Source organism: Camarhynchus parvulus, chromosome 27, assembly GCF_901933205.1.
Source record: "Camarhynchus parvulus chromosome 27, STF_HiC, whole genome shotgun sequence".
Taxonomy (NCBI): Eukaryota; Metazoa; Chordata; class Aves; order Passeriformes; family Thraupidae; genus Camarhynchus; species Camarhynchus parvulus.
The window spans coordinates 4767567-4791079 of record NC_044597.1 but is presented as its reverse complement, the minus strand read 5'-3'; the positions used below and the strand labels follow the sequence as shown (position 1 = coordinate 4791079).

The 23513-nt window shown below is 56.8% G+C and overlaps 2 protein-coding genes across 2 annotated transcripts; one reads left to right on the top strand and one right to left on the bottom strand.

Moving 5' to 3' along the window:
* Positions 1-1027: 1027 nt before the first annotated feature.
* Positions 1028-7058, bottom strand: SLC35B1 (solute carrier family 35 member B1). Its single transcript, XM_030966344.1, has 9 exons — positions 6880-7058; positions 6518-6621; positions 6301-6431; positions 5531-5561; positions 4142-4299; positions 3395-3521; positions 2840-2946; positions 1607-1760; positions 1028-1389 (listed from the first exon to the last, which is right to left on the bottom strand). Exons 1-9 carry the CDS (start codon positions 7056-7058, stop codon positions 1337-1339), a joined length of 1044 nt encoding a protein of 347 aa, XP_030822204.1. The 3' UTR covers positions 1028-1336.
* Positions 7059-8010: 952 nt separating this feature from the next.
* Positions 8011-23275, top strand: KAT7 (lysine acetyltransferase 7). Its single transcript, XM_030966339.1, has 15 exons — positions 8011-8231; positions 9560-9707; positions 11518-11694; positions 12653-12892; positions 13557-13639; positions 13851-13940; positions 14387-14485; positions 14607-14717; positions 16187-16378; positions 17170-17259; positions 18222-18362; positions 19466-19559; positions 19698-19844; positions 20365-20471; positions 22362-23275. The coding sequence occupies exons 1-15, from the start codon at positions 8217-8219 to the stop codon at positions 22461-22463; spliced, it is 1836 nt and encodes a 611-aa protein (XP_030822199.1). The 5' UTR covers positions 8011-8216; the 3' UTR covers positions 22464-23275.
* Positions 23276-23513: the final 238 nt, after the last annotated feature.

Genomic DNA, 23513 nt, shown 5'->3' with positions numbered 1-23513 from the left:
ACCTTACATCCCAACCAGGGACCTTAAATCCCATCCAGGGACCTTACATCCCAACCAGGGACCTTACATCCCATCCAGGGACCTTACATCCCATCCAGGGACCTCAAATCCCATCCAGGGACCTCAAATCCCATCCAGGGACCTCAAATCCCATCCAGGGACCTCAAATCCCTATCCAGGGACCTTACATCCCATCCAGGGACCTCAAATCCCATCCAGGGACCTTACATCCCATCCAGGGACCTTACATCCCATCCAGGGACCTTACATCCCATCCAGGGACCTCAAATCCCATCCAGGGACCTTACATCCCAACCAGGGACCTTACATCCCATCCAGGGACCTTACATCCCATCCAGGGACCTTACATCCCATCCAGTCCCACCCTGGGACAGCTCGCAGGATCCCAGGGCTGGATGGGGCTCCCTCGGTCGCTGCCTGCCATGGCAGCAGGAATCAGAATCCCTTCTGCCCTTCCCTGGATGTTCTGGCAGCCCTTGGTGCATCCTTCCCTGGGAACAGGAGGAGTTTCCTGATGTTTCCCCCCAATCCTGCCCTGCCATGGGAAGGGGAAAAGGAGCAGAGCCCAAAACCCACGGAACAGAATCGTCCCTCTCCCAAAGTGCCTTGGAGAAGAAGAAGCAGCAGAGGATGGAAATTCCTTGAATCCCACCCCGTTCCTTTGGGATTTATTCCAAGGGACAGCTGGATCCAGGCAGGAACACCCCAAAGGCTCCTCAGAGAGCTGCTCTGGGAATTCCTGCTGGGGGACCCCAGGGGATGGGAGCAAAGCTGCCCCAAATTCGGGGAATTTTCATTTCCTGAGGCACATTCAGGATTTCCCTGCTGACACAACCCACTGGGAGAAAATCCAAGGGGCTGCTCTGACCCTCTGGAAAACCCCACAGCAGGAAGGGGGTGCCTCCAACAAGGCTTTAATCCCAGGATCACCCCAAAGGACCTGGAGAGCAGAGCTGGGACCCTCCCAAATCAGCCAAATCCCCAACAAAAGTCCTGGAGAAGCGGCCATTGTCTGGTTTTCTTTAATAAAGATAGGAAGGATTTGTGTTTTCCTGTTAAGGCAAGGATCTGCTGCTGCTGCTCGGCTCAGGGGGCAGCTCTGATTACACAAAAAAAAGCAAAATTACACCTCAAACTAAAGGATTACATTTCAGAGACCATTTAGAATTAAAAAACCAAACCAAACTCAACCCAAAAATAAATTCCACGCCGTTTCCTTCTGATTCCCTGTCCTGAGTCCAGTTCCACACCAGATTCTGAGGTACAAGACAATAAATTAAAAGTTCATTCCAACTGTGGCATCGCCCGATCGACCTCAGTGCGACGTCTTCTTCACCCCCTTCCCGAATTTGGCATCGAGCCCAAGGCCTGGCAGGAGACAAAACACCAGCTTTGAGTTCCTCAAACCAGCAGGGAGATGGGAATTTGGGGAAAAATCAGCTGAACATCCCCGAATTTACCCACGGAACGAGCTGGGGAGAAGGGAGCGAATGGATCCGCCGGTCCCACACTCCCTGCAGAGGCTCCCGTGGGTTTGGGGAGCTCCCAGGGCAGGGATCCCATGGATTCTGCCCCCCAGACTCACCCAGGAACACCAGGACGGTGCCCACCCACTGCATGGGGCTGATGGGGTTGGCAAAGAGCACCACGGAGGCCAGGATGGTGAAGAACTTGCGGGTGGTGGTGATGATGGAGCAGGTCAGGGGCCCGAAGTACACCACGGTCATGAAGATGAAACTCTGCCCGGCCACAACAGAGCCCCCGTCACTGGCACTGCCAGGACAGGCAGCCAGCGGGAAATCCCAAAGGATCTCCCTTCAAATCCTGGGTTTAAGGGGGTTTATGGCATCCTGGGATGAGCTGGAGGGGCCTTGCAGCTCATGCAGGGCCACCTTCCCCCATCCCAGGGTGTCACAGACGTTTCTTTTATGAAAAATCTTCTCTCAGGATTTTTCCTGCTGAAGCTGAGAAATTCAGCAACGAGACACAAACAATAAATTATCTGCTGCTGTGGAATGCAACAGGTCTGCCTAGATTAGCTTCGGTTGGATGTTTAGAAACAATGGAATGGAAAGATGTTTAGAACTGAGAGCTCTCTCAGACTGTGCCGAGAGAGCGGGGTTTGTTATCACTCTTTACTTTCCTATTCTTAGGTTAGGTAGCAAGTTCTAGAAACTCTCCTTTTCTTTTTAGTATAGTTTAAATAGATGTATATATCATAAAATAATAAATCAAGCCTTCTGATTGTTAGCATCCAGAAACATATAATCACATAGGCAATTATATGTCGGTGCTTTTATTAAGAGCTCTGGAAATCAGGGGTGTTTTCACCTCAAATCTGATTTCGCCATACATTCGAGAGGAACGGGTTTTTATATTCTATCGTTACATAACTTACATGTTAATCATTAAACTTCTATTGTTCTATTGTATACATAGATTTCAGCTAAACATAGCCCCTCAAGTTCCCAGTGTGGTTTCTCACGATTCTTCCTATGATTATATAAGAATTATATTTAATTACTAAACAATCATCACATCTAACAATTATATCATTTATCATACTGCTTACGTGAATGCGCTGATCTGAGAAAACACAAAGCCTACCATTTTCAGAATCTATCTTGAGCATTTTCCAGGGTCCCATTATCATGACCACAGAGTCAACCACCTCGTCTCTTTCTTCACCCAAACAGCCGCCACACCAGGGTGCTCCAGCCTGGCCTGGCATGGGGCAGCCACAGCTTCCCTGGGAATCCCATCCCAGCCCTTCCCAGGGAACAAAACCCCACCCAAAAGCCCGTCCCTGCCCCCTGACCTGGCCCAGGGCGCTGGTGAGGCCGAAGAGGAGGATGTTGGAGATGATGCTGGGATAACGCTCCGTGAAACTCAGGAACTCCCAGAGCTCCCCCGTGAACAGGATCCCTGGAAAACAGCCAGGAGGAGCAGCCTGGATGGGGATCCCACCCTCGGGGGGTCAGGCTGGGCTCAGAACCCCCAAAGCAGGCAGTGAACCCCACAAACTCCAGCAGGAAACACCAGCAGCGGGAGCAATCGCTCTCCTAGTTAATTAGTGAAAGAAAGATCATTAACTGGGATCAAACTCCAACAGAACAGTGCCCAGAGATTCATCAGTGCTAATCCTGGAATGGTTTGGGGTGGGAGGGACCTTAAAGCTGCTCCAGTGCCAGGAGCAGCTCCCAGCCCTCCTGGGCTCCAGTTTGTGCTCCCAGCTGGAGCAGGAGCTGCTCCAGGAGAGCCCAGGGAGGGGCAGGGCTGGGCCGTGACCAAAAACCCAAAAAAACCCCAAGAAAACCCAGTCCCAGAGGGCTCCAGGCCAGCGCAGGGCCCGGGTGCAGCCCTGGCTCCTCACCTGCCCCCAGGAACAGCGTGGACCAGAGGTTGACGTTGAGCATCATGTGGTTGGAGCCTGTCTGGTAGTGAGCCCTCATGTGGTCCTGGGACACGCCCGTGAGCCCGTCCAGGGTCAGCGACAGCAGCTGGGCACCCACGGACAGACACACAGACAGACAGACAGACAGGTTTATCCCAGGTAAATCCCATCTGAAACTCTAGAATTTATCCCAGGTGAGGAGTAAATCCCACCTAAGGGTTTATCCCAGGTAAATCCCACCTGGGAGCCCAGGTTTATCCTGGGATAAATCCCACCTGGGAGCCTGGGGTTTATCCCAGGTAAATCCCACCTGGGATCTCAGGTGTATCCCAGGTAAATCCCACCTGGGAGCCCAGGTTTATCCCAGGTAAATCCCACCTGGGATCCCAGGTTTATCCCAGGTAAATCCCACCTGGGATCTCAGGTTTATCCCAGGTAAACCCCACCTGGGATCTCAGGTGTATCCCAGGTAAATCGCACCTGGGAGCCTCGGGTTTATCCCAGGTAAATCCCACCTGGGATCTCAGGTTTATCCCAGGTAAATCCCATCTGAAACTCTAGAATTTATCCCAGGTGAGGGCTAAATCCCACCTAAGGGTTTATCCCAGGTGTAAATCCCACCAGAATCCCAGCATTTCTTGCAGAACTAAATCCCACCTGAGTCCCCGGGGCTCCTCCCGGGTGTCACCCCACAAATCCCGGCCCTGTGGGGTCCCCTGCGCTCACCAGCAGCAGCTCCCCGTAGCCAAAGATGTGCTCGGTGTCCCCTGTCCCTTTTTTGGGCTTGTAGAGGAACAGGGCCACCCCCGCCACGATGAGCAGCACGCACAGGTACTTGGCTGGGGGGTACCTCTTCCTCAGCAGGGTCACCCCCAGCAGCATCACTGGGGAAAGAGACGTCAGAAACTGCCCCAAAATCCACCCACAGCAATTAAACCCCTAAAAAATCATCCCCAGGAACATCATTGGGAAAAGGGAGGTCAAAAACTGCCCTAAAGCCATTCACAGGAATTAAATCCTTAAAAAATCACCCCCAGCAGCATCACTGGGGAAAGAGACGTCAGAAACTGCCCCAAAATTCACCCACAGGAATTAAACCCCTAAAAAATCCCCACCAGCAGCATCACTGGGGAAAGAAACGTCAGAAACTGCCCCAAAATTCACCCAAAGCAATTAAACCCCTAAAAAATCATCCCCAGGAACATCACTGGGAAAAGAAACATCAGAAACTGCCCCAAAATTCACCCACAGCAATTAAACCCCTAAAAAATCATCCCCAGGAACATCACTGGGGAAAGAGACGTCAGAAACTGCCCCAAAATTCACCAAAGGAATTAAATCCCTAAAAAATCCCCACCAGCAGCATCACTGGGGAAAGAAACGTCAGAAACTGCCCTAAAGCCATTCACAGGAATTAAATCCTTAAAAAATCACCCCCAGCAGCATCACTGGGGAAAGAAACGTCAGAAACTGCCCCAAAATCCACCCAATGGAATTAAACCCCCAAAGAATCACTCCCAGGAGCATCACTGGGGAAAGAAACGTCAGAAACTGCCCCAAAATTCACCCACAGCAGTTAAAACCCCTAAAAAATCATCCCCAGCAGCATCACTGGGGAAAGAAACGTCAGAAACTGCCCCAAAATTCACCCACAGGAATTAAACCCCTAAAAAATCATCCCCAGCAGCATCACTGGGGAAAGAAACGTCAGAAACTGCCCCAAAATTCACCCACAGGAATTAAACCCCTAAAAAATCCCCACCAGCAGCATCACTGGGAAAAGGGAGGTCAAAAACTGCCCCAAAATCCACCCAACAGAATTAAACACTTAAAAAGTCATCCCCAGGAACATCGCTGGGGAAAGAAACATCAGAAATTGCCCCAAAATTCACTCACAGGAATGAAACCCTAAAAAGTCACCCCCAGCAGCATCACTGGGAAAAGGGAGGTCAAAAATTGCCCCTAAATCCACCCACAGAATTAAACCCCAAAAAAACCATTCCCAAATCGTGGCTGGAGAGACAGAAGGTCCCCACATGATCCCAAAGCCCTCCCTGGAATCGCAGCCCAGCCCCAGAAATCACAAATCCCCCCAAAAAACGGGGAATTCTTTACCTGGGATGGGTTTGCAGGATTTGCCCAGGACCTGGGAAGGGAAGAGGGGCAATGACGATCCACACCCCAAAGCGAGACCCCAAAGAGAAACCCCAAGAGAGACCCCAAAGAGAGACCCCCGAAGCGAGACCCCCAAAGCAAGACCCCCAAAGCAAGACCCCCAAAGCGAGACCCCCAAAGCGAGACCCTCAGGGCAGCTGAGCCTCAGAGGGAGTGACCCCAGCTGTGTCCCAGTCCTGTCCCCCTGTCCCCCGGCTCACCTGGGTGGGGTAGCTGTGTCCCTGTGTCCCCACGTCCCCCTGTCCCCACGCTCACCTGGGTAGGGTAGCTCTGTCCCTGTGTCCCAGCCCTGTCCCCATGCCCTGTACCTGTGTGGGGTAGCTGTGTCCCCCTGTGTCCCAGCCCTGTCCCCCTGTCCCCGTGTCCCCACGCTCACCTGGGTGGGGTAGCTGTGTCCCCCCCTGTCCCCATGTCCCCCTGCTCACCTGGGTGGGGTAGCTGTGTCCCCCTGTCCCCGTGTCCCCCTGTCCCCCTGCTCACCTGGGTGGGGTAGCTGTGTCCCCGTGTCCCCCTGCTCACCTGGGTGGGGTAGCTGTGTCCCCCTGTCCCCCGGCTCACCTGGGTGGGGTAGCTGTGTCCCCCTGTCCCCCGGCTCACCTGGGTGGGGTAGCTGTGTCCCCATGTCCCCATGTCCCCCCCGTGTCCCCCTGCTCACCTGGGTGGGGTAGCTGTGTCCCCCTGTCCCCCTGTCCCCGTGTCCCCCTGCTCACCTGGGTGGGGTAGCTGACGAACTGCAGGGCGGAGTTGCTGGACACCATGGCGCCCAGGTAGGACAGCGAGCAGGCCCCGTAGAGCCAGCCCCGCGTGCGGTCCGGCCGTGCCGCATCCACGAGATGGATCACTGCGGGGACAGGGACACGGGGACGGCTCCGGAGCGGCCCCGGCGCCGCCACAACCGGCCCGGGGCTCCGGGGGCGCCGCACTTACGGAGCTTGGCGAAGGCGGCGTTGATCACGCACTGGATGAACACCAGGGTCAGCGCGTACTTGAACTTCTCCTGCTTCGCGCCCTCCCCGTAGCGGCCCCGGGTGCTGCGGGACGGACAGCGGGACACGGGTGACACCGGCACCGGTGACACCGGGACACAGCGGGACACCGGTGACATAGCGGGACCGGCACGGGTGACACCGAGGAGAGAACCCATGGCACACGGGAAGGAGCGGCGCGGCCTCGCCGGTGTCCCCGCAGCTCCGTAACTCCGCAGCCGCCCCAGCCCCAAGCCCCCGTCCCGTGCCTCCCTCCCCGCCCCGTGTCCCCCGGCCCCGCTCCGGTGCCCCGGTGTGGCTCACATGCTCTCCTGCAGGATGCCGTAGTAGAAGTAGCAGGCGAACACGCCGAGGAAGCAGACGGGCAGGCGGAGGCGCTCGGGCAGCCCCGCGGCCGCGCTCGCTCCCATGGTGGCGGCGGGGCCGCTCAGCGCGGGCGGCACCTCCAGCGCCACATCCCGCGGCGCCCCGGGCGGCCTCATCGGCCCCGCCGCGCCCGCCCCGCCCCGCGCCGCCCCAAGCGCTGCCGGACCCGCCGTGAGGGGAAAGGCGGGCGAGACGCGCTGGGGACAGCGCGGAGCCGGGCGGGGGCTGCACAACGCGATCTCCGAACCCTCCCCGGGGCTGCACCCGCCGCGGTTCGGCCGTGATGGGACCGGCGGTGTGAGGGGCGGCGCAGGCAGTATCCGGGCAGCCCAGCCTTAGGGGCCTTCGAGGTGCAAGCCGCGCGCAGGCGCGCCACCCGATGTGGAGCGAGGCGATTGGCTGTGCTGAGGGGGCGGGGCACAGGGACGGGCTCCGATTGGTGACCTCCGAGAGAGACTCCGCCTACTTTGTGCGACATAGAGCGGGGCCTTCTTGGGTCCTTGCGCCGGCCCGGGCCCTGTTCGAACCCGGCGGGGCGGAGGTGCCGGGTCCCGGCCGGGATCGGTTCCGCCCTTCCCAAGGCCCCGTTCAGTCGCTCCCGCTGCTCCGAGCCGCGCCTCTGGGAGGTTCCCGAGCTTGGCGGGGCCGGGGAGCAGCGAGTCAGGAAAGCACTTTGGCCGGGGAGGGACGAACCCCCGCCACGGCATTTTGTCCTTCACAGTTCCTCTCATCCTTACGGGAATTCTGACACAATTCACAGTCCCCGGGCCACACATCCCACCTGCAGGGCGCGGCTTCCCGCAGGCTCCACGGAGGAGCTGCCGGGGCTGCAATTCTCGAGGCTTCACACCACGAGGGAGCTCTGGGAGCTCCTCTGCCTCGGCTCAGCTCTGCCCGTACCCAACACGGCGGCCCCGGTAACGGGCGCGCCGCGCCCCGCCGGCCTCGTGCCCTTAGCAAAGATGGCGCCCGCTACCCCAATCAAAGATGGCGGCGCGCGGCTTCAGTGTCGGCGGCGCCTGCCCGGCTCCAAGATGGCGCGCGATCACGTGACGGGGGTGTGGGCCGCGTCCCGGCGGAAGCGTGAGGGACCGAGCAGGGACCAGCGGCTGGCGGCGGCGGGAGCGGGGCTGGCGCCGCAGGAGCAGACGTGCCGCAGGGCGGGGGACACGGCTGTCACCACGGAGTCCGCCAGCAGCAACACCGCGGCGGCCACCGCCGCTTCGCGGGCCGCGGGCGCCGGGGACCAGGCAACCTCGCTGCCCCCGCCCAGGATGCAGCGCAGAAAGGTGAGCACGGCCGGGAAACGCGGGAGGCGGCCGGCAGGGAGACCGGCAGGCTCGGGCCGCTGCTTTCTACCCTTCCCCAGCCCCTCCGCGCCTTCTCCCGGCTCTAAAACTGAGGGAAAAATAGCGGCCTTGAGCCCCCCAAGGCCCGCCTCCCGCGCTCTCTGATTGGGTGGCTTATTAGGAGGCCGCGCGCTGATTGGCCATGCTGCCTGTCACTCACACCCCCAACGGCTGCCGTTTCCCCTCCCCCGCGCCGGCAGCGGGGTCCGCCCCTTGCCGTTTCCGATTGGACACGCGCTCGGAGAGCTGGCCGTCTATTGGACGGGTCTCCATGCCAGGCTGGCCGCTGATTGGCTAGTGCTGCTGTCAATCCCCGCCCCCAACGGTCACCTCCCCGCCCGAGCCTTGTTTCTCCCTTCCCCCACCGCGCCGCGGCCCCCCCGCCGGTTGGCGTTGCCGTGGGAGCAAGCCTCGCCCTGATTGGCTGCCGTTCGCTGTCAATCACGCGCGGTGGGGCCCGCCTTTTTGCTCCTCGAGCTGCCATTGGTTAACCTCCCTTTCGGCGCCGCCCACGCGCGCTGTGATTGGCTGGGACCCGCGCGGCTCCGCTGGGTGCAAAACAAAGCGGCGCGGGGGCCGCGCTCCCGCCACCGCGCCCCCCCCAATCCCCTCATGGCGGCCGCGCCCCCCCCGCTCCCCTCACGGCCGCCGCCATCGCCGCCCCCTCACGGCCCTGCCCGAGCCGGGCTCCCGCAGCCGCCCCCAGCCCCGACCGGCACCTGCCGCCACCCCCGGTATCCCCTCACGGTGTTACCGTTCAACGCGCCTGGAGATTAGGCACAAGCCTGGGATGGGGCAGGGGGAACAAAATTAAAGGTTTTAGGTTGAAGTATGAACGGTTTAATAAATCAGAAATGAAGTAAAATGCTGTAATAGTGTTAAATAAAGGTGATAACAGAAAGGGAAAGGAGGAAAAATGGCAATTGCTGACCGATGCCAGATCCCCTTCTGACATCCAGATTGCTGCCCACGCTTTGGGATAATTCTGATAATTCCTGCAGTTTATATCCTGGGAATGCAGCCTGTGCTGGGAATATCCCTTTGGCCATCAGGGATCACATGTCCCTATTTGTTTTGGAAATTCCTCTCTGGCAGAGCAGGAGACACAAAAAGGGAAAAAAAAGAGTCCCTGACTTGGTATAAACCACACAGGTCCCCCTTGCAGCTGAAGTGGCTGGGAGGACGTGGAGAACGTGAAATATTCACTCATCTTGTGTAGTTTTCAGCAGTAGAAATGCAGTTTTTGAGCGCAGCGTGTGCCGTTGCAGAGGAACGCGGGCAGCAGCTCGGATGGGACGGAGGACTCGGATTTCTCCACGGACCCCGAGCACACGGACAGCTCTGAGAGCGACGGCACCTCCCGGAGATCCGCCCGCGTCACCCGCTCCTCGGCCCGCCTCAGCCAGAGCTCCCAGGGTACGGCAGGGCTTCTGCTGAAAATGGGGAAAGGTTCTCCTGAAAATGGGGAAAGGTTCTTCTTTAAACCAGGGAAAGGCTCAGCCAGAGCTCCCAGGGTACGGCAGGGCTTCTGCTGAAAATGGGGAAAGGTTCTCCTGAAAATGGGGAAAGGTTCTCCTGAAAATGGGGAAAGGTTCTTCTTTAAACCAGGGAAAGGCTCAGCCAGAGCTCCCAGGGTACGGCAGGGCTTCTGCTGAAAATGGGGAAAGGTTCTCCTGAAAATGGGGAAAGGTTCTTCTTTAAACCAGGGAAAGGCTTCTCTTTAAACTGGGGAAAGGCTCTTCCTTAAACTGGGGAAGGGCTTTTCCTTAAACCAGGAAAAGGCTCTTCCTTAAACCAGGAAAAGGCTCCTGTCAAACTGGAGAAAGCCTTTCCTTAAACCAGGGCAAGGCTCCTCCTTAAACTGGGGAAAGGTCCTTCTTTAAACCAGGGAGAAGTTCTTCCTTAAACCGGGGAAAAGTTCCTCCTTAAACCAGGGCAAGACTCTTCCTTAAACTGGGGAAAAGCTCCTCCTTAAACCAGAGAAAGGCTCCTCCTTAAACCAGGGCAAAGCTTCTCCTTAAACCGGGGCAAAGCTTTTCCTTAAACCAGGAGAAGGCTCTTGCAGCCCCACACAGAAAATCCCAGGTGCAGCTCCACCACAGGCAATCCTGCTGTTCCCAAGGGTTGTGGGTTCTTATCTAAACCCCCGATGGTTCTTATCTAAACTGAGGGATCTTTGCTTCTCCAAATGGGAGCTGGGTGGTAATTACGGGTTAATTAAGTTGTTAAACCTGGAGAAAGCTGGTGGCACTCCAGATTGCTCCAAGTGTCCTGAGATTTTATCAGGCAAGGCCAGAGCATGGCGACATGGGCAGGACAGAGCCACGGGGTGTCGGTCAGCGTGGGGCAGGGGGCCCTGTGGGTGCTGTGGTGTGACTGTGGTGTCCTCATGGTGTGCTGTGGTGTCCCTATGGTGTGACTGTGGTGTGCCTGTGGTGTCCTGTGGTGTGACTGTGGTGTCCCTATGGGTGCTGTGGTGTGACTGTGGTGTCCCCATGGTTTCTGTGGTGTCCCCATGGTGTGACTGTGGTGTCCCCATGGTTCCTGTGGTGTGACCGTGGGGTCCCTGTGGTATCCCCACAGCGTGCCCGCGGTGTCCCTGAGGTGTCCCCATGGTGTCTCCATGGTGTGACCCTGGTGTGTCCTAATTGTCCCCGCGGTGTGGCTGTGGTGTCCCCATGATGTCCCCATTGTGTGTCCCCATGGTGTGACCGTGGTGTCCCCCCTGGTGCCCCCATGGTGTGACCGTGGTGTCCCCGCTGTCCCCACGGTGTGACCGTGGTTGTCCCCATGATGTCCCCGTTGTGTGTCTCCATGGTGTGACTGTGGTGTCCCCATGGTGTCCCCGTTGTGTGTCCCCATGGTATGACCATGGTGTCCCCATGGTGTCCCCGTTGTGTGTCTCCATGGTGTGACCCTGGTGTCCCCCCGGTGCCCCCATGGTGTGACCCTGGTGTGTCCCCACAGTGTCCCCATGGTGTGACCATGGTGTCTCCACGGTGTGACTGTGGTGTCCCCACAGTGTCCCCATGGTGTGACCCTGGTGTGTCCCCACAGTGTCCCCATGGTGTGACCATAGTGTCTCCATGGTGTGACCGTGGTGTCCCCCTGGTGCCCCCATGGTGTGACCCTGGTGTGTCCCTGCTGTCCCCGCGGTGTGACCCTGGTGTCCCCACGATGTCCCCGCGGTGTCCCCGTGTGTAACCCTGCGTTTCCCCCGGCACAGACTCCAGCCCGGTGCGGAGCGCGGCGCCGTTCGGGCCGGACGAGCCGGTGTACTCCACGCGCAGGGTGACCCGCAGCCAGCAGCAGCCGGCTCCTGTCACCCCCAAGAAGTACCCGCTGCGCCAGACCCGCTCCTCGGGCTCCGAGACCGAGCAGGCCGTGGACTTCTCGGACAGAGGTACCCACGGCGGCAGGGAGTGCTGCACTGGGGCACAGAGGGGCAGGGAATGCTGCATTGGGGCCCAGAGGAGTAGGGAATGCTGCATTGGGGCCCACAGGGACAGGGAATGCTCCGTTGGTACCCACAGGGGCAGGGAATGCTGCACTGGTACCTGGATGGGCAGGGAATGCTGCACTGGCACCCAGAGGAGCAGGGAATGCTGCACTGGGGCACACAGGGGCAGGGAATGCTGCTTTGGTGCCCACAGGGGCAGGGAATGCTGCATTGGGGCACACAGGGGCAGAGAATGCTCCATTGGTACCCACAGGGGCAGGGAATGCTGCATTAGGGCACAGAGGGGCAGGGAATGCTACATTGGTGCCCAGAGGAGCAGGGAATGCTGCATTGGGGCACAGAGGAGCAGGGAATGCTGCATTGGGGCACAGAGGGGCAGGGAATGCTTCATTGGTACCTGGATGGGCAGGGAATGCTGCATTAGGGCACGGAGGGGCAGGGAATGCTGCATTGGTGCCCAGAGGAGCAGGGAATGCTGCATTGGTGCCCACAGGGGCAGAGAATGCTGCTTTGGTGCCCACAGGGGCAGGGAATGCTGCTTTGGTGCCCAGAGGAGTAGGGAATGCTGCACTGGGGCCAGGGAATGCTCTGGTCCCACAGAACTGCTTGGGCCCAGAGGAGGCTGACTGGGGCCCAGAGGGAGTAGGGAGGTGTACCCAAGGGCAATGCTGCATTGGGGCCCAGAGGACAGGGAATGCTGCATTGGTACCCACAGGGGCGGGGAATGCTCCGCTGGTACCCACAGGGGCAGGGAATGCTGCTTTGGGGCCCAGAGGAGCAGGGAATGCTGCTCCCAGCGTGGGAGAGGCTCCGTGCAGCCCCTGAGGCGTTTCTGGGATCGTTTTTGGGGAGCGATTTTGGGATCTCTCCCCTGAGCTGTGTCCCCTGTGCCCCACCCCAGACACCAAAAACGCGGCGGAGCACGACGAGTCCCCGCCGCGCACGCCCACGGGCAACGCGCCCTCCTCGGAGTCCGACATCGACATCTCGAGCCCCAACGTGTCCCACGACGAGAGCCTGGCCAAGGACATGTCCATGAAGGACTCGGGCAGCGACCTCTCGCACCGGCCCAAGCGCCGCCGCTTCCACGAGAGCTACAACTTCAACATGAAGTGTCCCACGCCCGGCTGCAACTCCCTGGGTGAGCCCTGGCCTCGGCGGCCCTGCCCCGGGATTGCTGCTTTGGGTGGGACAAATCCTGAAAACAAACAGGGAATTTGGGGCAGGAATGCCGAGGAATGGGTCTGGAGATGGGATGTGAGGCATAAATACAGGGATGGTGTTCCTGGAGGGGTTTTTCTGGTTTGGGGAGTGACAGGATGAGGAACCTGATAGGTGTGGGAGGAAATGTCCCAGGTTTGTGGGCAGGGAATTGGGTTTTGCCAGAAACAGGATTTCAGTGCCAAACTATTGCACTCCCATCCCTGGCTGCTTTGGCTTAGTGTGAGGGGCAGGGAATGCCCCCTTCCTTTTTAAACCAGGGAGTTTCCTCCTCCTATCCCCCTGTTTGTGATCCTGAGGAACCAGGTAGGAGGCTGAGCACAGGTGTGGGAGGAAACATCCCAGGTTTGTGGCTAGGGAATTGATTTTTGCCAGAAACAGGATTTCAGTGCCAAACTATTGCACTCCCATCCCAGGCTGGTTTGATTTAGAGTGAGAAAGCTTTTCCTTCCTTTTTAACCAGAAGTTTCCTCCTTCTATCTCCCTGTCAGTGATCCTGTGAGGGATCTGCCCACGTGGGACACTTCCTCCACCTCTTTGGGACCATTTCTCACAGGTTTTGTTGTTTTTCTGACCCCTTGCAGGACACCTGACCGGGAAGCACGAGCGCCACTTCTCCATCTCGGGGTGCCCTCTCTACCACAACCTCTCAGCAGATGAGTGCAAGGTAAACCTGAGTGGTTCTGCCTTCTGATTTCCCCTCCTTTGGGATTTTTGAGGGTAAAACGCTGAGCCTTGTGATGTGTGAGCAGCAAACCGTTCCCCCCTGCATGCTGCTGTGCTCGCCTGTGAGGCAGCAGCGTTTGTGTGTCACACCTGGAGGGGCAGGGGGTGACAGGAGGTGGCTGCAGCCCTGACAGGTGAATTTTGGCCTCCAGGTGCGAGCACAGAGCCGGGACAAGCAGATTGAGGAGCGGATGTTGGCCCACAGGCAGGATGACAACAACAGGCACGCCACCAGGCACCAGGTGAGGGGCACAGCCTCAGCTCCCAGCCCAGGGATTGGGGACTCCCTTCTCCACATCCTGGGAAGCTGCTGGGGCAGTCCTGAGCCTGCCCAATGCCATTCCAGAGGGGGAAATTCCCTCAGTTTGGATGTGCAGGGCCAGGGAATTCCTGCAGAGCTGTAAACTGCAATTTCCCTCTGAGTAAGCAGCAGAGAGCCAAACCAGGGCAATGACATTTCCCAGTCCCTGAGTCAGCTGGGAGCACGGAGCTCACCCTGTCCTGTGGTGGGAAGGAAAATTTCCTGCTTTGCATTCCTGGGCTGCAGCTGCAGTGCCCTGTGATTAGCAGAGGATCTGGTTCACACCTCGTGGAATGGCAGCCAGCATGGAATTCTTTGGGGTGGGCAGGCAAGGGGCAGCTTTGGAGGGCTGGAGCCTCTCAAGGCCCCACCTGGGGTTTCTTTCAGGCCCCCACAGAGAGGCAGCTGCGCTACAAGGAGAAGGTGGCTGAGCTCAGGAAGAAGAGGAACTCGGGGCTCAGCAAGGAGCAGAAGGAGAAATACATGGTAAAAGCAGGAATTCCATCCTTTCATTCCCCCTGGGATGCAGTCTGGCTCTCCCAGTCATCCTGCAGCGTTCCCAGCTAGAAAAGCTGCAGGAGCCAGCAGCTGTGCTGTGTTTTTGCAGGAGCACAGGCAGACCTATGGCAACACCAGGGAGCCTCTCCTGGAGAACCTGACCAGCGAGTACGACCTGGAGCTGTTCCGCAGGGCCCAGGCCCGCGCCTCCGAGGACCTGGTGAGCCCCCAGCCCCGGGGCTCTGTGAGACCCTGTGAGACCCTGCCCAGCACAGCCCTGGGGGCTCTGTGAGACCCTGCCCCAGCACAGCCCCAGGCACAGCCCTCGGGGCTCTGTGGGACCTGGTGAGACCCTGCCCCAGCACAGCCCTGGGGCTCTGTGAGACCCTGTGAGACCCTGCCCAGGCACAGCCCCAGGGGCTCTGTGAGACCCTGTGAGACCCTGCCCAGGCACAGCCCTGGGGCTCTGTGAGACCCTGTGAGACCCTGGCCCAGGCACAGCCCTGGGGGCTCTGTGGGACCTGGTGAGACCCTGCCCCAGGGGCTCTGTGAGACCCTGTGAGACCCTGCTCCAGCACAGCCCTGGGGCTCTGTGAGACCCTGCCCCAGGCACAGCCCCAGCACAGCCCTGGGGCTCTGTGAGACCCTGTGAGACCCTGCCCCAGCACAGCCCCAGGGGCTCTGTGAGAACCCTGCCCCAGGGGCTCTGTGAGACCCTGCCCCAGGCACAGCCCCAGCACAGCCCTGGGGCTCTGTGGGACCTGTGAGACCCTGCCCCAGGGGCTCTGTGAGACCCTGCCCCAGGGACCTGGCAGGCAGCACAGGGAGCTGGGCAGCAGCTCCAGGCCAGCACAGTCAGCCCGGGCTGGGGGTGAGTGCCAGCTGTCCCCCAGGGAGTGCTGGAGCTGAGCTCTGCACTCAGGAATGTGTGGTGACATTCCAGGGGTGCTCCCAGGGGACAGTGGCAGCTCCAGCGTCCCTGCTGAGGGCTGGTGACAGCAAAAGCCACCTCAGCCTTAGCCTGTGACTGAGTTCATGGGCTGGTGTTGCTGAAGCTCCTGAGGAGCCTCCCAAAGCCACATCCCATTCCAGAGAGGGATCAAAGGATCCTTTGATGCTTTCCTGGGACAGCTGGGGCGCCTGGGGCAGAGCCCTGGGCTGTGTCACGGAGCCACAGGATGGACTGGGCTGGAAAAGCCCTCTGAGCTCATCCAGTGCCTCCCATGACCTGACCCCACCTTGTCACCAAGTGCCACATCCAGGCCTTTCCAAACACCTCCAGGGATGGTGACACTTCCCTGGGCAGCCCCTTCCAATTCCCAATCCCTCTTTTTGGGAAGAAATTCCTCCTCATGTGCAGCCTGGCCCAGCTGGGAGCTGTGTCCTCCTGTCCTGTTGTTCTCTGGGAGCAGAGCCTGGCTGCACCCTCCTGTTGGGGTTATGGAGAGCCAGCAGATCTCCCCTGATCCTTTTCTCCAGGATGAACACCCCCAGCTGCTCTCACAGCACTCATGTCCTGTCCCTGGGGATCAGGAAAGCAGCAGGGAGTGACGAGCAGCCGCAGGAATTTATTAAAAAACAAATTAAAAAAACTTGCAACAGATTTCCTCCAGGAAAACAAATCCCAATTCCCCTCCTGCTGCTCGGAGTTCACTTTTTGGCTCTCCCTGCTTCTTCCCCCCGGGGCAGGAGAAGCTGAGGCTGCAGGGGCAGATCACCGAGGGCAGCAACATGATCAAGACCATCGCGTTCGGGCGCTACGAGCTGGACACGTGGTACCACTCGCCCTACCCCGAGGAGTACGCGCGCCTCGGCCGCCTCTACATGTGCGAGTTCTGCCTCAAGTACATGAAGAGCCAGACCATCCTGCGCAGGCACATGGTGAGGGCTGGGGGGGCTGCTGTGGGCTCAGGGAATGGCTCAGGCCTGCTGTGGGCTCAGGGAATGGCTCAGGCCTGCTGTGGGGTCAGGGAATGGCTCAGGCCTGCTGTGGGCTCAGGGAATGGCTCAGGCCTGTTGGAAATGCTGCTGTGGGGTCAGGGAACGGCTCAGTCCTGCTGGGGAGGCTGCTGTGGGGTCAGGGAATGGCTCAGTCCTGCTGGGGAGGCTGCTATGGGGTCAGGGAATGGCTCAGTCCTGCTGGGGAGGCTGCTATGGGGTCAGGGAACGGCTCAGTCCTGCTGGGGAGGCTCTATGGGGTCAGGGAATGGCTCAGTCCTGCTGGGGAGGCTGTTCTGGGGTCAGGGAATGGCTCAGTCCTGCTGGAAATGCTGCTGTGGGGTCAGGGAATGGCTCAGTTCTGCTGGGGAGGCTGTTCTGGGGTCAGGGAATGGCTCAGTCCTGATCTGGGGTCAGGGAATGGCTCAGTCCTGCTGGGAATGGTGCTGTGGGGTCAGGAATGGCTCAGTCCTGCTGGGGAGGCTGCTCTGGGGTCAGGAATGGCTCAGTCCTGCTGGGGAGGCTGCTGTGGGGTCAGGGAACGGCTCAGTCCTGTAGGAAATGCTGCTGTGGGGTCAGGGAATGGCCCAGCCAGGCTCAGCCTATGCACATGGCTGGGTTGCAGCAGCAGGCCAGGCTGCAGTTCCCTGTCCCCCTGCAGCAGTTCCCTGTCCCCTGCAGCAGCTGCTGTCCCCAGGCCAGCAGTGACAGCCCCCATTCTGTCCCTGTGCCAGGCCAAGTGTGTCTGGAAGCACCCGCCGGGGGACGAGATCTACCGCAAGGGCTCCATCTCCGTCTTCGAGGTGGATGGCAAGAAAAACAAGGTGAGTGGGACCGGGGTGGCCCTGTAGACAGCCAGGGTGACCCTACAGACAGCCAGGGTGACCCTACAGACAGCCAGGGTGGCCCTGTGGCCCTACAGACAGCCAGGGTGGCCCTACAGACAGCCAGGGTGACCCTACAGACAGCCAGGGTGGCCCTGTGGCCCTACAGACAGCCGGGGTGACCCTACAGACACAGGGTACCCTACAACACCAGGGTGGCCCTGTAGACAGCAGGTGCCCTACAACAGCCAGGGTGACCCTACAACAGCAGGTGACCCTACAGACAGCCATGGCCCCAGACAGCCAGGGTGGCCCCAGACAGCCATGACCAAACAGCCAGGTGACCTACAGACACAGGTGGCCCAGACAGCCAGTGGCCCCGTGACCCACAGACAGCCAGGTGGCCCACAGACAGCCAGGGTGGCCCACAGACAGCCAGCCACAGACAGCCAGGTGACCCTACAGACAGCCAGGTGGCCCTACAGACAGCCAGTGGCCCTAGACCCACAACAGCCAGGTACCCTACAACACCAGGGTGCCCACAGACAGCCAGGGTGGCCCTGTGGCCCTACAGACAGCCAGGGTGACCCTACAGACAGCCAGGGTGGCCCTACAGACAGCCAGGGTGACCCTACAGACAGCCAGGGTGGCCCTGCTCACAGAGGGGCTGCTGCAGTCCGGCCCGTTCCTGCAGGAGTTTTGCTGCTGCTCCTGTGCAGCTCCAGCAGCTCCCTCTGTGTCTCCCCCAGCAGAGGTGAGGGGCAGGATCCAGGCTCCATCACCAGTGGAATTGTTTCCTGGCCCAGCTGTTTCCCCATCATTTCTCAGATGATTCTGAGGGGGTTTTTTTTTGTCCTTTCCCAGGTGGTTTTGCCCACATTTGGGGTGTCCCAATGGGGTAAGCACCTGCATCTTGGGGTATCCCACTGGAATAAACACCTGCATCTCTTTTCTGTGCTCAGATCTACTGTCAGAACCTGTGTCTGCTGGCAAAGCTTTTCCTGGACCACAAAACCCTCTATTATGATGTGGAACCTTTCCTGTTCTACGTCATGACAGAGGCTGACAACACTGGCTGCCACCTGATCGGGTATTTCTCCAAGGTCAGTGCAAACCATTCATCCCCCACCTCACTAAAATGGGATTTAGGGCCCCCTCCTCAGCACTGAATCCTTTTTGCAGCCTCAGGATTTGCTGCTTTTGGGAGCAGGTGAAAGTCCAAGGCTGAGCTGCAGGGGTTGTTGTGTTTGCTGAGGGATTGCAGGTGCTGTGCTGCTCCATCTTCTCTCATTCCCAGCAAAAACCAAACCAGCTCCAAGGAGTTGTAGTGACCAGGAAGCAGAGTGGTGTCTTCATTGGGGAGAAAGAAACTGGGGAGGAATGTGGAGAAAAATACATTAAAATAAATATTAAATAATATTAATAATAAATATTAAAATAAAAATCAATTTAAAAAGAAATCACCATGATTTCTTCTGCCAGGAAGCAGAGTGGTGTCTTCATTAGGGAGAAAAAAAATGGGAAGGAATGTGGAGAAAAATACATGAAAATAAATATTAAATAATAATAAATATTAAAATAAAAATAAAAAAAATATCACCATGATTTCTTCTGCCAGGAAGCAGAGTGGTGTCTTCATTAGGGGAGAAAGAAACTGGGAAGGAATGTGGAGAAAAATACATGAAAATAAATATTAAATAATATTAATAATAAATATTAAAATAAAAATAAATTTAAAAAGAAATCACCATGATTTCTTCTGCCAGGAAGCAGAGTGGTGTCTTCATTGGGGAGAAAGAAACTGGGGAGGAATGTGGAGAAAAATACATGAAAATAAATATTAAATAATAATAAATATTAAAATAAAAATAAAAAAAAATCACCATGATTTCTTCTGCCAGGAAGCAGAGTGGTGTCTTCATTAGGGGAGAAAGAAACTGGGAAGGAATGTGGAGAAAAATACATGAAAATAAATATTAAATAATATTAATAATAAATATTAAAATAAAAATAAATTTAAAAATAAATCACCATGATTTCTTCTGCCAGGAAGCAGAGTGGTGTCTTCATTAGGGAAGAAAGAAACTGGGAAGGAATGTGGAGAAAAATACATGAAAATAAATATTAATCACCATGATTTCTTTTTAAATAAAACAGTTAAAGGAGTAAAAATTCTGAGTTCCCTCCTGTCTGTTCTTCTTTCCAGGAGAAGAATTCCTTCCTCAACTACAACGTGTCCTGCATCCTGACCATGCCCCAGTACATGAGACAAGGCTATGGCAAAATGCTCATTGACTTCAGTGAGTGTGGGGGGAAATTCTGGGCAAAAACCCCTCCAGCTCCACCAGGAAATCTCACCTGCCTGCTGCTGCTGGAGCACCTTCCATCCTGCCTCGCTTCTGAGTTGTTTAAATGTGGTTATTTGTGATATTTTTTAGGTTATTTGCTGTCTAAAGTGGAGGAAAAAGTTGGCTCCCCAGAGCGTCCCCTGTCCGACCTGGGCCTGATCAGCTACAGGAGCTACTGGAAGGAAGTTCTGCTGCGCTACCTGCACAACTTCCAGGGCAAGGAGATCTCCATCAAAGGTCAGGGGGGGTGTTGGGAACGCCCCTGAGCCTCTCAGGCCTGCCTCACCCACCCAGGTGCTTGTGGAGCACTGAGTTCCATGGGATGTTGGCAATGGCTCTCCTCCCCAGCCCTGCCGCCGGCAGAGTTGGGCCGTGGTGCAGCAGTTTAAAGGATGGATTGGCTGCTTGATGAAAAAAACTGCGATTTTAAAAAAGCTTCATCCTGCTGTGTATCAGTATATTAATTTTAACCAAAAAAAATGGCCCAGCAGCCAATATTGAGAATATTTGGCCTTGTTTAAATGGCATTTCTGTGTTGGTGGCACCTGGGAGGATGTGGAGTTCCCTGGGGGTGTGAGGTACCCTGGAAAAGCAGGATTTGCATTTCTCTCAGGGGATTCGTTACAGATCCCAAACCCAGCAGCCCCAAACCCCTGCAGCCCTGCTCAGGCCCACATTCCTGAGGGGATTGCAGCGAGCTGGTGCTGGCCCAGGGCTCTGGGGCTGTGTCAGAGGCTCTGGTGGGCTCTGATTGCAGAGATCAGCCAGGAGACTGCCGTGAACCCCGTGGACATCGTCAGCACCCTGCAGGCCCTGCAGATGCTCAAGTACTGGAAGGGCAAGCACCTGGTCCTCAAGAGGCAGGTGAGCCTGGGGGGATCTCCCTTCACCTCTCCTTTTCCTTCCTGCAATCATTCATCCCATGGGTTCTCTTCCTTTTCCTTGTTGGAATCAGGGTTTCCTTGGTTTCTCTTCCCTTTCCTTGCTGCAATCATTAATTCCATGGGTTCTCCGTTCCTCCTTTTCCTTGTTGGAGTCCGGGTTTCCTTGGGTTCTCCTTTTCCTTGTTGCAATCAGGGCTTCCTTGGGTTCTCCATTCTTCCTTTTCCTTGTTGGAATCAGGAATTCCTTGGGTTCTTCTCCTTTTCCTTGCTGCAATCATTAATTCCTTGGGTTCTCCATTCCTCCTTTTCCTTGTTGGAATCAGGAATTCCTTGGGTTCTCCTTTTCCTTGCTGGTATCACGGTTTCCTTGGTTTCTCCTCCTTTCCTTGTTGGAATCAGGGCTCCATGGGTTCTCCATTCCTCCTTTTCCTTGCTGGAATGAGGGATTCCTTGGGTTCTCCTCCTTTTCCTTGTTGGAGTCAGAGCTTTCTTGGGTTCTCCTCCTTTCCTTGTTAGAATCAGGAATTCCTTGAGTTCTCCATTCCTCCTTTTCCTTGCTGAAATCAGGAATTCCATGGGTTCTCCAGCCTGCTCATTCTCATCTCCAAGTAAAACAGAATGAGCCCTGCAAGACACCCCAAAATCCCACCCTGAGCCTCCCTGGCAGGGCAATCCAAACCCCCTGAGCCTCCCTGGCAGGGCAATCCAAACCCCCTGAGCATCCCTGGCAGGGCAATCCAAACCCCCTGAGCCTCCCTGGCAGGGCAATCCAAACCCCCTGAGCATCCCTGGCAGGGCAATCCAAACCCCCCTGGCAGCCTCGGGGCCGTGCCCATTCCCTGTTCCAGTGCCCAGCACCCCCTGGATGAGGAACTTCTCCCTAAAATCCAACCCAAACCTCCCTGGCCTGCTGTGAATGGGATCCTGCATGGCTCCTGCTCGTTCCCTCCCTGATAAATCCCTGGGTGAGGGTTAAACCCCAAACCTTTTCCCTTCCCTGGGGCCCCTTTGGAGCTCGATTGAGGAGCTTCTAGAAAACTCCATGGAGGAGAAGTTGTTCTTTTGGGTAACTTTGGTATTACTTTGGTGTTATTGTGCTGTTACTTGGTGTTGCTTTGGTGTTACTCTACTGTTATTTTGCTGATGTTTTGGTCTCATTTTGGTGTTACCCTGCTATTATTTTGCTGTTGTTTTGGTGTTACCCTGCTATTATTTTGCTGTTGTTTTGGTGTAACTCTGCTGTTATTTTGCTGTTATTTTGCTGTTCCTCTGCTGTTACTTTGCCGTTATTCTGCTGTTCCTCTGCTGTTCCTTTGCTGTTATTTTGCTGTTCCTCTGCTGTTATTTTGCTGTTATTTTGCTGTTCCTCTGCTGTTATTTTGCTGTTATTTTGCTGTTCCTCTGCTGTTATTTTGCTGTTATTTTGCTGTTATTTTGCTGTTATTTTGCTGTTCCTCTGCTATTTTGCTGTTGCTCGTTCCTCTGCCGTTCCTCTGCCGTTCCTCTGCTGTTATTTTGCCGTTCCTCTGCCGTTCCTCTGCCGTTCCTCTGCCGTTCCTCTGCCGTTATTTTGCTGTTGTTTTGCTGTTATTTTGCCATTCCTCTGCCGTTCCTCTGCTGTTATTTTGCCGTTCCTCTGCCGTTCCTCTGCTGTTATTTTGCTGTTATTTTGCTGTTATTTTGCTGTTCCTCTGCCGTTCCTCTGCTGTTATTTTGCTGTTGTTTTGCTGTGATTTTGCTGTTCCTCTGCCGTTCCTCTGCCATTCCTTTGAGGCATTCATGGCTGAGCCCCCTCCCCTCTGGGGTGCTGTCCCAGGGGCGATTCCCCACCAGGATCACCCCTGAGCTGCCTCCCCCCCGCTGTCCCCAGGACCTGATTGACGAGTGGATCGCCAAGGAGGCCAAGAGGTCCAACAGCAACAAGACCATGGATCCCAGCTGCCTCAAGTGGACCCCTCCCAAGGGCACCTAGGTGTCCCCAGCAGCGTCCCCAGCAGAGGAGGATCCGTGTGCTTGGCTCTGCAGTGTCCCCAGGGCGGGTCACCCCGGGCTGGCCTGGCCTGGCCCTGTGTCCCCACAGTTCTGGGGAACTCGGAAGTTTCGGCCTCAGTGAGGCCGCGAGGACTGGAAGTGTCTGGGAGCCCCCAGGAAGCTGAGGAGCTCTGGCTGCTGGGCCTGTCCCTGTCCCTGCTGTCCTGCTCCGTCCCTCTGTCCCTCCTGCAGCTTCCCTGCGGGCTGGGCTCACCCCCTGGCTCTTGGACAGTGCTGGAAATGCTTCTCTGGGGCAGTCAGTGCTTGGAGCTGCTCCTGTCCCGTGCCGTGTCTGGAATAGCTTTAGTGGGATCATTGCCCCTCTCCCAGCAGTTTTCCCTAGGATCCAGCAGATCTTCACTTAGCTCCTGTTGTACAGCCAGAACTGCACCTCCTGCACCTGAGGGAGTCACTGGGTGTCCCTGTCACCCCCTCCTGGAGCCACCACAGCCCTGCTGGAAGCACCTCTGGAGTAGAATTCCCGTTTTTTCCTGGTGTGTATCTCGTGGAATTGCTGAGTTCCTGTACATAAACCACCTGCTGAGTGTATTCCCCTGGAGATGTTTTTTCCCAGAGCAGCCTTCCTGGAATTGCAGGTCCCTTTTTGTTGCAGGTTTTTGTTTCTTTTTTCCCCCTCCAGGCTAAAGGAATCCAAACTTTGGCCTTTTCCAAAGCACCAGTTCCAGAGGAGCTGTTGGGCTGCTGTGCTCCAGGGAGGGATGGATTCCCTGGCAGAGCAAAAAAAAAAAAAAAAGAAAGAAAAGCTTTGATTCCTCCCTCCCATCAGCAGAAATATCCCAGAATGGCCTCCCAGTAAAACCACTGTCCTCGTGCCACCCATGCCCGGGTGGCTCCAGTGTCGCTGACAGGGGGACAGCCCTGGGAAGGGGCTCAATTCCCTGGTCCCAGTGCTGATCTCAGTGATCCCAGTGCTGAATTTCTCCATCCCAGTGCTGATCTCAGTGATCCCAGGGCTGGATTCCCTGATCCC